Consider the following 14,453-nt stretch of genomic DNA (forward strand, 5'->3'; position numbering starts at 1 on the left):
TTCCATTTTATCAAGCCACCACTACCATCTCATTCTTCATATCTGTTCTAAAACTCTCTTCTTCTCTTTTGAATCCCATAAACTCACATCTTATTTTAAAAAAAAACAACAACAAACCTGTATCTTAACATCTGGATTTCTAGTATTTTCTGTTTTCTTAAAGACCTTTCTGTTTTGAAAAAAGTTATATAATGTACAGTGATACACATTGTTAATGCTAAGCAAACAATAGATAATTGTTACTGGGATTTTCTTTAAAGCTTTATTTAAGAAATTATATTTTGATTCTGGTGGATTGGTCAATCTTTCTTAATTTAGGAGCAGCAGCAGCAGGCATTAGAATTTACTTACCCATGTTACCTGACCAAAAGTTTCTAGCAGCAGTTCTGCTACCCCTGTAGAGATGCATAATATTAGGTTCAAGTGGCCTCTGGGTTTTCTGTCACATTATTGAGCTTTAACATCCAGTCTTCCTTTTGTTGTCTGTCCATTGAGGGATAAATGTCACCAAGGAGGCTTCATCTTTCACGAGACTGAACAATTAGACATCAGGTTGCTCTTGATCCAAATTGGGCTGTGCAGCAGGACTATATACTACTTAGGCAGATTCTAATGGTTCAATAAATATTCAGAAAGTGTGAACGGCACATGTGCAGTCCTGACAGTAGTAGCTGTGAGGCGATGGAGAATGGTCAGTTGCCCTGTGGGGATGGCAGATGCGCAAGGAACTGTTAGAGCTTTGAGCATGACCAATGCACATGAAATCTTTGGAGTCTGTAGCTATTAAACTCTTAAAAAGTCTCTACTGAATGTGAACTGCAATTTTTTATCAAAGGCTTATAACCTGGTGAAAGTTGGACGGATTTTCATAGGGACAGCACTGGCACAAAGACCAGATTACAAGTCCCTGCAGCAGAGGATGGGGATGCTAGAACTGTTCAAATAAGATTGCCTCAAGCTGAATTTTTTTAGAAGATTTCAGCCAAAATAGTTCAGCCATTTCTGAGAACAAAGCTAGTGAATAATATTTTGTTTTGCCCATAAATTCTGGCAGACACCCAATGTCAAAAATTTCAGCCCAAATGGTTTAATAGTTGGCATAGTTATAAGCAACTGAAAACAGGGTCTTAAAATGGGAAGTTGTTGGGCAACCTTAATAATTTTGTAATGTACATCTTGAGTCTTGGGGGTCAAATAGACTAACCACCCTGTATATTACTGAATTTCACGTCACTGTGAAATTTTAAATTGTACTATTGCTTGGCAGGTCATTAGATTATTGGGGAGGAGATGAGAAAATAGCTCTGAAAGACATATCTGTATTTACATAATTTGCATTTTAGAGGCCTGTATTGTTTTATAGTAACTGTAACCCTCCCAGTTGATTCGAGGTGTTTAAAACTTCATTTTGAAGTAGTGTATATTAACATCCAGCCATTCAGTTTGTAGGGAAAAATATCTTCACCTTTCAGTCTAGTGTAAGTCAATTCTAGACTTCGTAATATTAGTGAAAATGTTATTTTAGATGTTATTCCAGGTCAAAATTCTTTATTTTGTGCATTTTAATTGGTCATGTTGATATACTGTGTGTTGTGTTGAATATACTGTGTCTAAAATTATGGGTAAATTTAGAACACTTCAAGTGTTAGTGTATATATCAAACCTGAGATAATGAAGTTTTTATTTAAATAGTAATGCAGCAAATGCAATGTTTATTCGGTATAGAAAAACTTTATTGAACACTGACTTCAGTTATGCCTTTTTTCTTCTTAAGATATAAACATTGTTTCCTTAATTTGCTTTTTTAGTAAAAGTACGCTTCTGAATATTGGAGAACTCTTGTTTGTTTGTTGGTGCACATTAGTTGAATAGTTTATTTGATGTTTTTTCTGTCTCTTGTATAAACTTGAATTTGGTATTTTGCATACACTGGGCATCATGTTTCTGTATAATTTAATTTAATCTTGGAAATCCAAATTCTCTGTTTTTGGGACACACTTTAATTTAATAAAATACTAATGCTTCCTCCCTGCCCCAGTATCCTAATATAAGTCATGCATTATGACTTCTGGTTGCATGAATGAAGTCACTGTAAAATCATAGAATGTTTATGATGTCTGCATAAAGGCAAATTGTATTAGTTCTCTTCCTAGCTGTGTAAGTTCTCTTTAACTATTTTAGGAAGCTATATTTAACTTTCCCACATATGGAGATCTATTTAACAATTGTGAACCTAGTATGTCTCATTTTGAGTCTTTATGTCCTGATTTCAGAGTAGCAGCCGTGTTAGTCTGTATCCGCAAAAAGAAGAACAGGAGTACTTATAGCACCTTAGAGACTAACAAATTTATTAGAGCATAAGCTTTTGTGGACTACAGCCCACTTCTTCGGATGCATATAGAATGGAACATATATTGAGGAGATATATATACACACATACAGAGAGCATAAACAGGTGGGAGTTGTCTTACCAACTCTGAGAGGAGTTCTTTATGTCCTGAGCATATCTAAAAGTTCTAAGGAATCTTCTGATAATTCAATGTTCCATTAACTGTGAGACTGTTTACATATGCCCAATACCACATACATTCTTTGCTGCTCTGAAGAGTGGGACATATGTGCTAATTATCTCACTTATGTTTCAAAAAGTGTAAACGTTTTTGAAATGTAGATTCCTGGTGTCACAAACTACTGTGGGATAGCCATTATTCACTTTCCACTACTTATAGCTACAATGGTAGGCTTTTCATAATATGAATTAGCAAAGGCATGTGGTATTGGGAAACCTTGGAAAGCTATCTTTTCAATCAATTTTTAAATAATTTCTCAACAACACATTACTAGCATATATTTCAAACAAGGAACTTTCCAATGGCCTTTGAGCCATCTGAACAACCATGGGATCTCTATAAAACTTTTATTATATTGTTGTACTTTTCACCATATGCTGCTATAAATTGGGAACAACTCCACTGAAGTCAGTGTATTTACACTCATATGAAAAAGGTGCAAGTGAGAGGCAGGCTGGTCCAGTGGTTAGAGTGCTAGCCTGGGACTTGGGAGATACAGATTCAATTCACTGCTTTGCTGCTGACTTCCTATCACTTAGGCCCAGATTTTTAAACGTATGTAGGCATTGCTGTGCTCTGCATTGCTATGCCTAGCTGACTTTAGGAGCCTATGTGTCATTTTCAAAAGAGACTCAGGTACTTAGGAGCCTTTTAAAAATGAGTCTGAGGGGTTGTCTACATGGGGAAGTTACTGCACAGTGAGGTAGGGTTTGAATTTAAAGTGCACTAGGTACTCCATACTATCTCCCTGTGCGGCCACCCTTACTGCACACTAAGAGTGTTTGTGCACAAATTAGCTCTTTGGAAGTGCCTGAGGGCATTTTTAGTGTGCAGTTAGTGTGTCCACATGGGGAGTGTACAGGATTCCTGAGGTGTAGCCTGGGACTGGTGTGCCCCTTAACTCTCCATCTTGGGCTGTGTCTCACAATGCTTTGCTAGCAACAAGCAACAAATCCCTCTAGGTGCTGTTATCACTCAGCACAACCACATATGGAGCCCCATACCCAACTAGATTGCATGAATGCTCCCAGAGCCACCCATGAATCACACAGAGAAAGCCACCAGCCAAATCCCCCCAGCTCTCAGCCTTGTACCTCAGGAATATACTGTACCATCTTGCATGGCTCAAGACCCTTTCTTGAGCAATGCAAGTTTATTAATTGGTTCACCACTTCATCAATGGAAAGTGGATTTATACCAGCCTTTGTAAACCTGAGCAGATTTACTAAGCACTTCAGCCAAAGTCACTGGTAAAGATAAACAGTAAAACAAATTTATTGATTAAAAAAGGTAGATTTTAAGTGATAATATTTGATAGTTACCAAATAAACAAAATAAGCACACAATCTAAATCCTAAACCTGTAAGACACTAGGCGATATTTAGGTCAAGCAGTTTACTCACCCCACTTGATGTTACAGTTCATAGTACACAGGTTTCACCCTTGAAACCTGAGCCAGTCTCCTCTGTTGCAGTCTTCAATCTTGTGAGTGTCCTTGTTGCTTGCAGTGTAGGTGGGGGGAGGAGAAAAAGCCAAATGGGGATCATAACCTTTCCCCTGATACCCCAAAGGGCATGCTTGATATTGCATATAACAGTTGTATATAGATTAGGAATATGGGGGTTACAGGGTGCTCCCCCGAAGTATAGAATGTCACAGGGAGTTAATGTGGAGTTGCTAAATTTATACCCTGTCTCACTTCTAGGAATGCGCTCAGGCAGTTTAGCTTGATAGACCTCTAGAGTGCATTAAGCTTATGCACACACAGGCACATTTTGTGGGCAGTAAGAGTGTCCACACTGCTGGGGGCTTTGTCCCCATGTAGACAAGCTCTTGGCTCCTAAGTCAGTTAGGTGTTGCAATGCCTAAGTACCTTTAAAAAAATCTCTTTCAAGTCTCCATCTGTAAAATGGGGATAATACATTAAAAAGTGTGGGACCTTTGGTTGCTATGTTAATGGGGCTGGTAATTACCAAAGATAAATATCAGAATCGGTTTATCCTGTGTGTATAGGTCTTTCTGACAGCAGCAGAAGACAGAAACTCTGAAATGTGAATGTAAAAGCATAGAAGCTGCTACAAGAGCTGTATTATCTGGGACCAATCTAACTTCTTAAAGTTGTCTAGGGTAGGGGATTCTCGAACTTTTTCTTTCTTAGCCCTTCTCCCCCCCCATCTTCTCACCCCCGCCCCCAACATGCTGTAAAAACTCCATGGTTTGCCTGTGCCACAACAACCACTTTTTTTCCTGCATATCCAGTAGATTAAAAGCCAGGGCTGGCATTGTGGGTAGCAAGCAGGGCAATCGCCTGGGGTCCCATGCCTCCGGGGCCCCCACAAAGCTAAGTTGCTCGGGCTTCGGCTTCAGCCCAGGGCACTGGGGCTCAGGCTTTGGCTTCAGCCCCAGTCCTAAGTGAGTCTAATGCTGGCCCTGCTCTCTGGCTTATTTTGGCGGACATCCTGAAACCTGCTTGTGGGCCCTGGACCCCTGTTTGAGAACCACTGGTCTAGGTTAGGTTGATAGTTTCCCTTAACACCTTTCTTTCAACGAATGGGCGCAGCAAAACAGCTTGTTATGCACTTTACTGGACTTCACACTCCAGAGCTTTTTATTAGGTGTCTGGAGAATAGATTTTGTATGCCTCCACTGCACACCCTTCAGGTACTGATCAATATTTGATAATAGGCTCATTTGAAAATCCCAGCCTAAGGGAGCCAGGCACATTACTCCCATTGAGTTTCACATTTCTTTAGACTCCTTTTGAAAATCTCAGCCCTGTTGGTAAAAGGAAGAGGCAAAGTGCCTCATCTGATTCAGAAAGAGGGAAGTGAGCTTGGCAAGTTATGTTGCTTACGATTTCTAGTCAGATTTTATATTTTGGGAGGGATGGGGACTAACTCTTCTGGCTTTTGTGTGTTGGACTTATCCTCAGAACGCATCTTCATCTCTCCTTTTAGTGGTATGTTTGTAGAAAGAATAACACTTGAAGGTTCTGTAGGGATATGGAGTATTAGATCCTGCTTATGAAATAAAGAAATGGAGGCTTTAAGTTTCTAAGTGTCTTCCTCAGCCTCAAATAGTCCCCTGTGGTGCGTTCCAGCAAAAATCTAACTGTATCATTTGTTCCCACATGAAGGACAATCGGTGGATTCTTTCCTGCTCCTATTAGGATCTTCTTTAGCTTCAGGTCCACATCCCTTATCTTAGCTCTTGGCAGACAGTACGCCCTTCTGTTCTCTGGATCAACTCTGGAGACGGGCCTCTCCATTTTTCTGAGTAGGGAGTCCCCAGTCTCACAGACCTGCCTCTTCCTGGTGTTGGTGTGGGTATGATTCTCTGGCCTTCCCTCTACTGTTTTTTTTTTTTTTTTTTTTTCTGGTTGTAAGTCCTCTTGTCTTTTGTTCTCACTTGCAATCTTCTGAGAGTCATCCTTGATCCTCTTGGGGCTCTAAACTCTGGGTGTCTCCATTGATTCTTTCCCTCTTCTTGTAAGACTAGCCACTCTTCTCTTCTTCTTCCTTGAACTCACGTCTTCTGTTACTGCCTGCTCTGCCCCTTCTTCATTTTCCATCTCCGCAAACCTGTTTTTGAGTTCTATTTCTCCTTCACTAGCCAGTCTTTTTCTCTGCCTGGTTCTCGAAGTCACATGCTTCCTCTGGCCACTTACCTCATCCAGCAGTCTACCCTCCCAGTTCTCCAGTCCAGCTTGCATCTGTGAGTCTTGAGTTTTCTCTTCAGCCTCTTCTTGCCTTCCCTCCATCTGCTTAAATCCCTTTTGAAACTCAACCATGGTTTCTACCTGTGTCTCCAAACCTCGGATCTTTTCTTCCATCAGCTCTTCAGGCAGCACTTCATACAAACGAAGCACATTTCAGATACCCACTCCAGGATAATGTGCACTGTAGCTTCCACATCCAGTCATCTTCACTGACTCTTCCATTCCTTGGGTCACTACCACTGCTGCCTCTGTAGCTGTCCTCGCCTTTCCTCCTAAGCGCCTGTCAAGGAGAAAAAAGAAAACACTCATACGCACATCCTCACACCCAAATTCCCAATCAGATTCCCCTGTTTCCAGCTCTGTTTGCTGGCTCATGTGTTGCTGCTCCCATTTCTTGAAAATGTTTGAGATTTTGAAACTTGGTGGTTGAGAGAGACACCTCCCTCCAGTATAGCATATAGCCCAGTGATTAGGGCACTCACCTAGGATGTGGGATACCTGTGACGCTTCCCAGGGTAGCCAGGGCTGTGAGGCACCTTGCTACCACCTGCCCTCAGCATGAGGAAACATTATCTGTACTTGCTGGGGGTCAGCTCCCCAACTCCACAGGCAACACAAGAACTTTGCTCTAGGCCTCTCAAGCCTGCTGTCTCCCTAGTAGTGTCCAGCCCCCGTTCTGCTCTGCTCTGCCTGATTTAGAACCTGGGTTAGGGTTAGGTGCGTGCCCAAACCACTAGATTATTGGCTTCTGGGGTCAGTGGCTGCGCGTTTCTGGTTTTGACCAGAAATACCATCCTGAAATTGAGAAACATTTCTGATGAAAGTTTAATTGAAATTAATACATTTGCGCAAAATGTTCTGGTTTTGAAGATTCAGAATTTTCCATTGGAAAAAATGTTCTGGCAAAAAATCCCCAGCTATCTGTACAAGAGAATAAAGGTGACACAGAAAAAATGGAAAAAATAAGTGTTTCACCTAATTTTTTTGCAAAGTGCATATAGGTTATCTGGATTCTTTTGTAAGGTTGATAGCTACTCACTGAATCCATTTGTTCATCCCGAACTTTAATAACATTGGTTAAAATGTCTATACATATGCACTAAGAATCTATAAAGCTATTAATTATTAAAAGCATGGTTTTGGAACCGAGAATATAGACTTTGATTGCAGGGTTGTTGCTAGTTTTTCTCTTCTGAGTGTCACTTTCATGTTCGTGAATAAAGCTGGGAGAGCAATTCACAACAAAATGACTTATCCAGCAAATTCACCTCTCTTCGTTTAGTCTGGGGTACGCAACCTATGGCACACGTGCCGAAGGCGGCACACAAGCTGATTTTCAATGGCACTCACATTGCCCGGGTCCTGGCCACCAGTCCAGGGGGCTCTGCATTTTAATTTAATTTTAAATAAAGTTTCTTAAACATTTTAAAAACCTTATTTACTTTACATACAATAGTTTAGCTATATATTATAGATTTATAGAAAGAGACCTTCTAAAAATGTTAAAATGTATTACTGGCACGCCTAACCTTAAATCAGAGTGAATAAATGAAGACTCGGCACATCACTTCTGAAACGTTGCCGATCTCTGGTTTAGTCAGAAAACAGGAAATTTGGCAAACCTTTGTACGCAGAAATTTGCTCACATGGTCAAAGTGTCAAGTAGTTTACGTCTTTAACGTGAAAGTTTGTTGCCATATAAGCAACTTGCTTTTGTGTCTGATCTTTGATGCAGTATTTTTTCCCACTGATTGAACTTAGAGCAATGACAGCCAGCCCTAGAACTAAAAATGTAGGAAGTTATTTTGTTTTCTGTTCACATGTTAGCTTGGATTTTTTTGTCTATGTTGCTGGTAGTTTACCAAAACTAGAAGATGTCCTCATTTTTTCCTGCACCCACATTTATGATTGGCTTCACATTGTAATGTCTTTTTTCCCTATTGAGCAGTGCTTCCACTCGTCCTTTCTGTTAATTCTGGCTCTCCATAAGGCTGTATTATTTCAGATAATACCCATTTGTCTTATTTAGCTATTCCTTTGCAGTATACATATTCTACAGTGCTGAATATCTTGTCAAAAATGATTTTGAAAGAACAAACCGCTTTAGGCAACTTCTGAAGTGCTTTGTTTTTGTTAGTTTCCAGTGCAAAGCAGTCTGTCTGAAAATATCACAATGTTCTCAGTTAATTTAATTTGTGCATTTCAGTATCCTGGTGGCTCCTGTTTTTCACTGTATCATTGTTCAATAAGAATGCTATATTGGCACCACATATGACACTTGATGATTGCTTTGATCTAGTAAGAATATTTTATCCATGTTTCACAGCTATGCTGTGAGGAAGTCACAAGTTACTGTGTCATAGACCAGGAGTTTGTTTATAGTCTCTTAATACCTTGTTTCTGCCACACTTCTAAGCCTTATTAAGGCAGACTAATTTTTTTCTAAGTTGACTTTCTTTCAGTGAATAATGGCTTGGCCCGTGGTCTTGAAAAGAGGTGCATTTGGGCAAAATCTTGTGCCCACTGGAGCTCCATTTAAGATGGTGGAGAGCTGCATGGGTGCAGGAGTCCATCTGTGTGCACCTTATTGAAGGTTAAGGGCTGTAGGTAGGAGAAAAAGAAAGTTCTGTAGCATTCAGAAATAACATTGTTTTAGGATGATGGTAAACCAAATGTTTGCAGATGGTGCTCAAAAGAGCAGGTGGGAATAGGGTAGAGTTGATAATTCATCAGCCAAATGGGGCAAATGGAACAATTCTAAATAAAGCCTCAGACAGAATATTGCTACAAACAGCATCATTTCATTTGCTATGGTACATGCTGGTCCAAAGCTGTAACTATTCGCTTCATATCATACATCATTTATGTTACTGCTTACTTGCTTACTGCTCAGTTTTTTCTCCACCCTCTGATACCAGCATTAGTGAGTGAATTATGTATATGGCGCCATGCTGTATTATATCCTATTTTTATACATTTGTATCAGTCTAATGGCATTGGAGATTTGAGATGGTTGGTGCATTAATGATTGGGTTTAATGGATGGTCAGTTGAAGCCTAGTCTACTGCCCTACATCTTGTACAGACCAAGTGACTTCCTGCAGTTGGACAGAATCTAATCTCTCATTGCGGGCATTTTATACTTAACTAGAGTAGCTGAAGCAATCATTTAGTTTGAATTTCCATTTAAAGATACCTTCCAAGCCGATAGTGCATACTTGTGTCCATCAGCCTGAAACATAGGTTAGAACGCTGAGCAAAGGATGGGACTGGATTTTAGATGAGCGATGATACCTCGGCTCAATTGCCTAATACATGCGTAAATACACCATAATGAACATGATGCATGGAATAAAGATATGGAAGCTTCTTAAAGTATCGATTTAAAAAGGTATGAAACCTGTTCTAAGAAGTCAAAGCTGTATCATTTCGTAAAACAAAACATACTAAAGTGTTTTCTTCTTTTTAGTCCAAGTGGTAAGAAGTTCAGAAGCAAGCCTCAGTTGGCAAGATACCTGGGAAACACTGTTGATCTCAGCAGTTTTGACTTCAGAACGGGAAAGATGATGCCCAGTAAATTACAGAAGAACAAACAGAGACTAAGGAATGATTCTCTCAATCAAAATAAGGTTTGTTAGTAAATACACTGTGTTTAAGTGTATCTATGCTACTTCCGATCCTAAAATTGCCCTTTCCTTTAGAGCATTTAGCAATTTTTCTGCATAAAGCAGCCTGCTGCTCAGGGTTGTGTGTTTCTGTGTATATTTATCTTTTTAGTTGTCATGGAGGTGTAGATTTTTTTTTTTTGATAGAGACAATATTCTGCTACTACAAGGAACAACTAAGGTGAGGCTAAACCTGGAACATCAATTTTAAACAATAATTCAAGAGTTGGCCTCTGTGTCTGATTGAAAACAAATTTCAGTGGTGTTCATCTGATGACAGATAAGGCTTAAAGCACATTTCTAAATTAGACCTATTAAGTTAGTTTGTGTCAAGAGATGATCCTGTTCACTTGTTCATCTTCCTGTTCTGAGCTAAAATGTTTAATATTTTTTCATATGTGCCAGGAAGCTTGTCTTTTGAGGCAGTTACATAATATTTATACAAATGTTGGTGTCTTTTTAAATTATGCATCCAAAAGAAGCAATTTTTTTAAAGATGGGGGTCTATGAAACGAGACCGCATCAGGCTTTTTTATTAATAGGAAAATATACTCCTTTTCTGGATAGTGGTTAGGAGAGAAAAAAGGAGGGGTGGGGGGCTAAAGTACAGACAGGCAAAGATAATAGATGCAGCATGTTAGGAAAATGACCAATAAAGCCATGGCTGCTGACACCTAGATACCATAGTGACCGATGCAGTAAGGATGTTTATATTGTAAGGATTCTCTCCAAAAATTGTCGGTTGGGTTTTTAAAACAAGTTGCAATGTTTTCATTTAAATTGGCAATTATATGTTTGGACAGTGCATGAAAATGCATAATAAGCTGCATCTGGTTTCCAGGACATGGATTCGAAAGATTAAATTAATGGCAGATGACAGAAGGCATGGACCACACCGTTCATGCTGATCTTTCACATTTAATGTATGCATTTAAAAAAAAAAAAACACCACCCCACAGACACCACTTTTTTGGAAGGGCAAGTAATAGAGGAGTAGTACCAGGAAACTAATTCAGTGAGTTTTGCAGAATTTTATATATAAAAGTCTGGGCCACATTCTGATATTTACAATAGTGCAAATTGCGAGTAATATTCTTGAAATCACAGAAACTATCCTGTGTTTACAGCAGTGTAAGTGAGATCAGAATCTACCCTACTGTTTGTTCAGTTTCTTAGGCAAATATCATTTGTTAAGATCCTATGCTATTTAAAATCTGTACTTTGTGGGCTACTAGATTATTTCTTCAGTAGTTATTTCAGTAAAAGGGACTTTAAATTTAATCTTGAAGTTTGCTATTTGTGAGTTCTAACGCACAGTTGTTAGAGCAGAGAGATATGTGGTGTTCATCTTCTAGTAAACCTTGCAACTGAATTCTTATACAATACCTCTAGCAGATTTACCTGGTCATATTTGTGCATACATTTATTCACACATACTGTACTACTTGTTAGTCTTGTACAAACAGTTTACCATGAGTGGTTTCTAAATCATTTGCCTCTGTTTAACATTTTTTTGCAAAGGACAAAGTATAAAATTGCAGCTAAGCTGTCTTTCTCAACCATATTGAGGCAGTGAAATATATAGCCATCAATGGCTATTAGCCAGGATGGACAGGAATGGTGTCCCTAGCCTCTGTTTGCCAAAAGCTGGAAATGTGTGACGGGATGAATCACTTGATGATTGCCTGTTCTGTTCATTCCCACTGGGGCACCTGGCATTGGCCACTGTTGGAAGACAGGATATTGGGCTAGATGGACCTTTGGTCTGACCCAATATGGCCGCTCTTATGTTCTATGTTCTTATATACAGATGGTAATGGAAAAATTCTGTTTTAAAAAAAATAATTTCCCCTCTGCCATCATTAATTGAACATATTAGTTAAGTTTATGATATCTTTAACTTGAAAACAGCATGTAGGTATTGCAAATAAGTTTCTTTTTCTTTTTTGTGCTGTTCGCATTTATGGGTCACTTACAATCTTTCATCTGGTCTTCTACACAAGCTGCAAGGCATCCTGATTAGATATCAGTGCACTTACTGAATTTGCAGAATTAACAATAAAACCCTTTTGATTGATGGGCTTTGTCGGGGATAGAGGGGAAGGAGGAGTTTTGCTTCAATCTTACAGTAATCTTTTCAAATAATTTGTAATGCCTTTAATTTGGACATTTTAACTATTCAAAACTATTTTGCTGGTTTGAGAGGCTCCCGAAGAGAGAATGGAATAGGAGATTCAGAGTAGTTTTGAATAAGAACTAATAAACACAAAAAGAAGAACAGGAGTACTTGTGGCACCTTAGAGACTAACAAATTTATTAGAGCATAAGCTTTCGTGGACTACAGCCCACTTCTTCGGATGCATATAGAATGGAACATACATTGAGGAGATATATATACACACATACAGAGAGCATAAACAGGTGGGAGTTGTCTTACCAACTCTGAGAGGCCAATTAAGTAAGAGAAAAAAAAAAAATCTTTTGAAGTGATAATCAAGATAGCCCAGTACAGACAGTTTGATGATAAGTGTGAGCATACTTACAAGGGGAGATAGATTCAATGTTTGTAATGGCTCAGCCATTCCCAGTCCTTATTCAAACCGGAGTTGATTGTGTCTAGTTTGCATATCAATTCCAGCTCAGCAGTCTCTCGTTGGAGTCTGTTTTTGAAGTTTTTCTGTTGTAATATAGCCACACGCAGGTCTGTCACTGAATGACCAGACAGGTTAAAGTGTTCTCCCACTGGTTTTTGAGTATTTTGATTCCTGATGTCAGATTTGTGTCCATTAATTCTTTTGCGTAGAGACTGTCCGGTTTGGCCAATGTACATGGCAGAGGGGCACAGTTGTTTGCCGTTACTGTTATGCTGTAAAAATGCCTTCCATGACCCTTTCAAATTGGTGGCTGGCTTTATTTTGAAAGAAAAGTGTATTAGACTACTTTCTAACCAAACGTTTCTGTAATGAGTGACCTAAGGATCATCTGGTTGGAAAGGCTTGGAAATAATATTGTGGGAACTTTCTAAATCATACTCAGTATGAAGTATCTTTTCCAGAAGGAAAAGAGGACGGCCTTCTGGAAAACATTTCTGCTAGCATTGAAATATTATATAAAGAAGAATACATCTGGAGGGGCATTTATGTGGCACAACGATGCATTGACAGGCCTGACAGATGATGTAATATCTTAGTTCCTAGAAGGGCAAAGGGACTTTATTTGGGGAGAGCTGCTTAACATCCTTTAAAATCAAGCAGCATCAGAACTTGGCAGAGAAGTCTTTGACCTTTAAACCCATTCTGATTAAGAATATTGAGCTTTCTTTAACAAGTATATTGGTAACTGCATACCATAACTTACTTTGTTTCTTAAATGAAGTGATGTTTATTAGACCATTTATAGACATTTCATTACATTTTACATTGTGTCCTTATCATGAAGGATTCCAAAGTGCTTTAAGAATTTAGACTATGTGAAATACAGAGGTGCTACTTCATCCACCACTAGGATGCAACTATTGGAGCATAATCCAACACCATGAAATGAACTATGGATGAATGCTAGTTTATGGTTTCATTAAAAATTCTCAGTTTGCACTCTGAAAATCAACCGCACACTGTACTGCATAATTATAATTAATTATGATTTTCTGAACATCCAGAAGTATGCAGGGAGCTGCATCAAAACAAGTAAAGCTGAGTTCCCTGCTTACTGTTTAGGGGGCTGACCCAGAGCCCACTGAAATCAGTGGGAGACCTTAGGGACTTCCTCGATAGCCCACTGAAGTCAGTGGAAAGTACAGATATGGCATTAGAAGTGAGAATAATAAGGACACAAAAAGCAGGCTAGGACGAGGGTAAGGGCATGGTTACAGAATACTTTTACATTGATTCACTCGTCCGCTTGAACAGTTTGACAGACTCCTGCTAGCTGTCAGACTAAACCTCCTAGAAAGTGGTTGATATGGAAGAGCCTGGGAATTTTCCAGGGTCGTGGCACCACAGAAATTTGAAGCACAGACCAACCCTGGCTGACTTTCAGGCTAGTTAGGTGTCTGGTAAATCTTATGTTCCCCCATAGTTAATACTTGTTTCGCATTTCTCTGCAACTATAAGGTCTAAAAGCTTTTTAAAAAATGAAATCTTAACAACTCCAGGATTTGATTGCTTAAGCTCTTGCATTCCCCAGGAAAAGCTTCCTATTCACTGCTTTTAAGTGTATGTGTGGATTCTATACAAATTATCACATACACAAACTACAATAGCTTGTTATTTGCCTCTTAGTAGTGTGCTAGAGTATCACAGTTTGTTTTGTTTATCCCTCTCCTGAGTGACTATAGAAAGATATCTAAAGAAACATGTCTTTAAAATAAAAGTTGAAACTAGAATGAGATGAAAGATTACACAGTACTTGCACAGTATATTTCATTTCACTGAATAATTTGAGGGAAACACTTTAAAAAAAAAACAAACTCAATTTGCATGCACAAAATGTCTTGAACACA

At 39.0% G+C, this 14,453-nt stretch overlaps 1 protein-coding gene across 1 annotated transcript in view; it reads left to right on the forward strand.

The window, feature by feature from the left end:
• The window catches only part of MBD2 (methyl-CpG binding domain protein 2), a 55,301-nt gene that overhangs the window by 8,757 nt on the left and 32,091 nt on the right, over nucleotides 1–14,453 (forward strand). Inside the window, exon 2 of the mRNA XM_054032611.1 lies at nucleotides 9,757–9,916. Within this exon, the coding sequence (XP_053888586.1) occupies nucleotides 9,757–9,916 (160 nt within the window). The remainder of the gene's footprint in view (nucleotides 1–9,756; nucleotides 9,917–14,453) is intronic.

This window comes from Malaclemys terrapin, chromosome 6 (genome assembly GCF_027887155.1).
Source record: "Malaclemys terrapin pileata isolate rMalTer1 chromosome 6, rMalTer1.hap1, whole genome shotgun sequence".
Classification (NCBI taxonomy): Eukaryota; Metazoa; Chordata; order Testudines; family Emydidae; genus Malaclemys; species Malaclemys terrapin.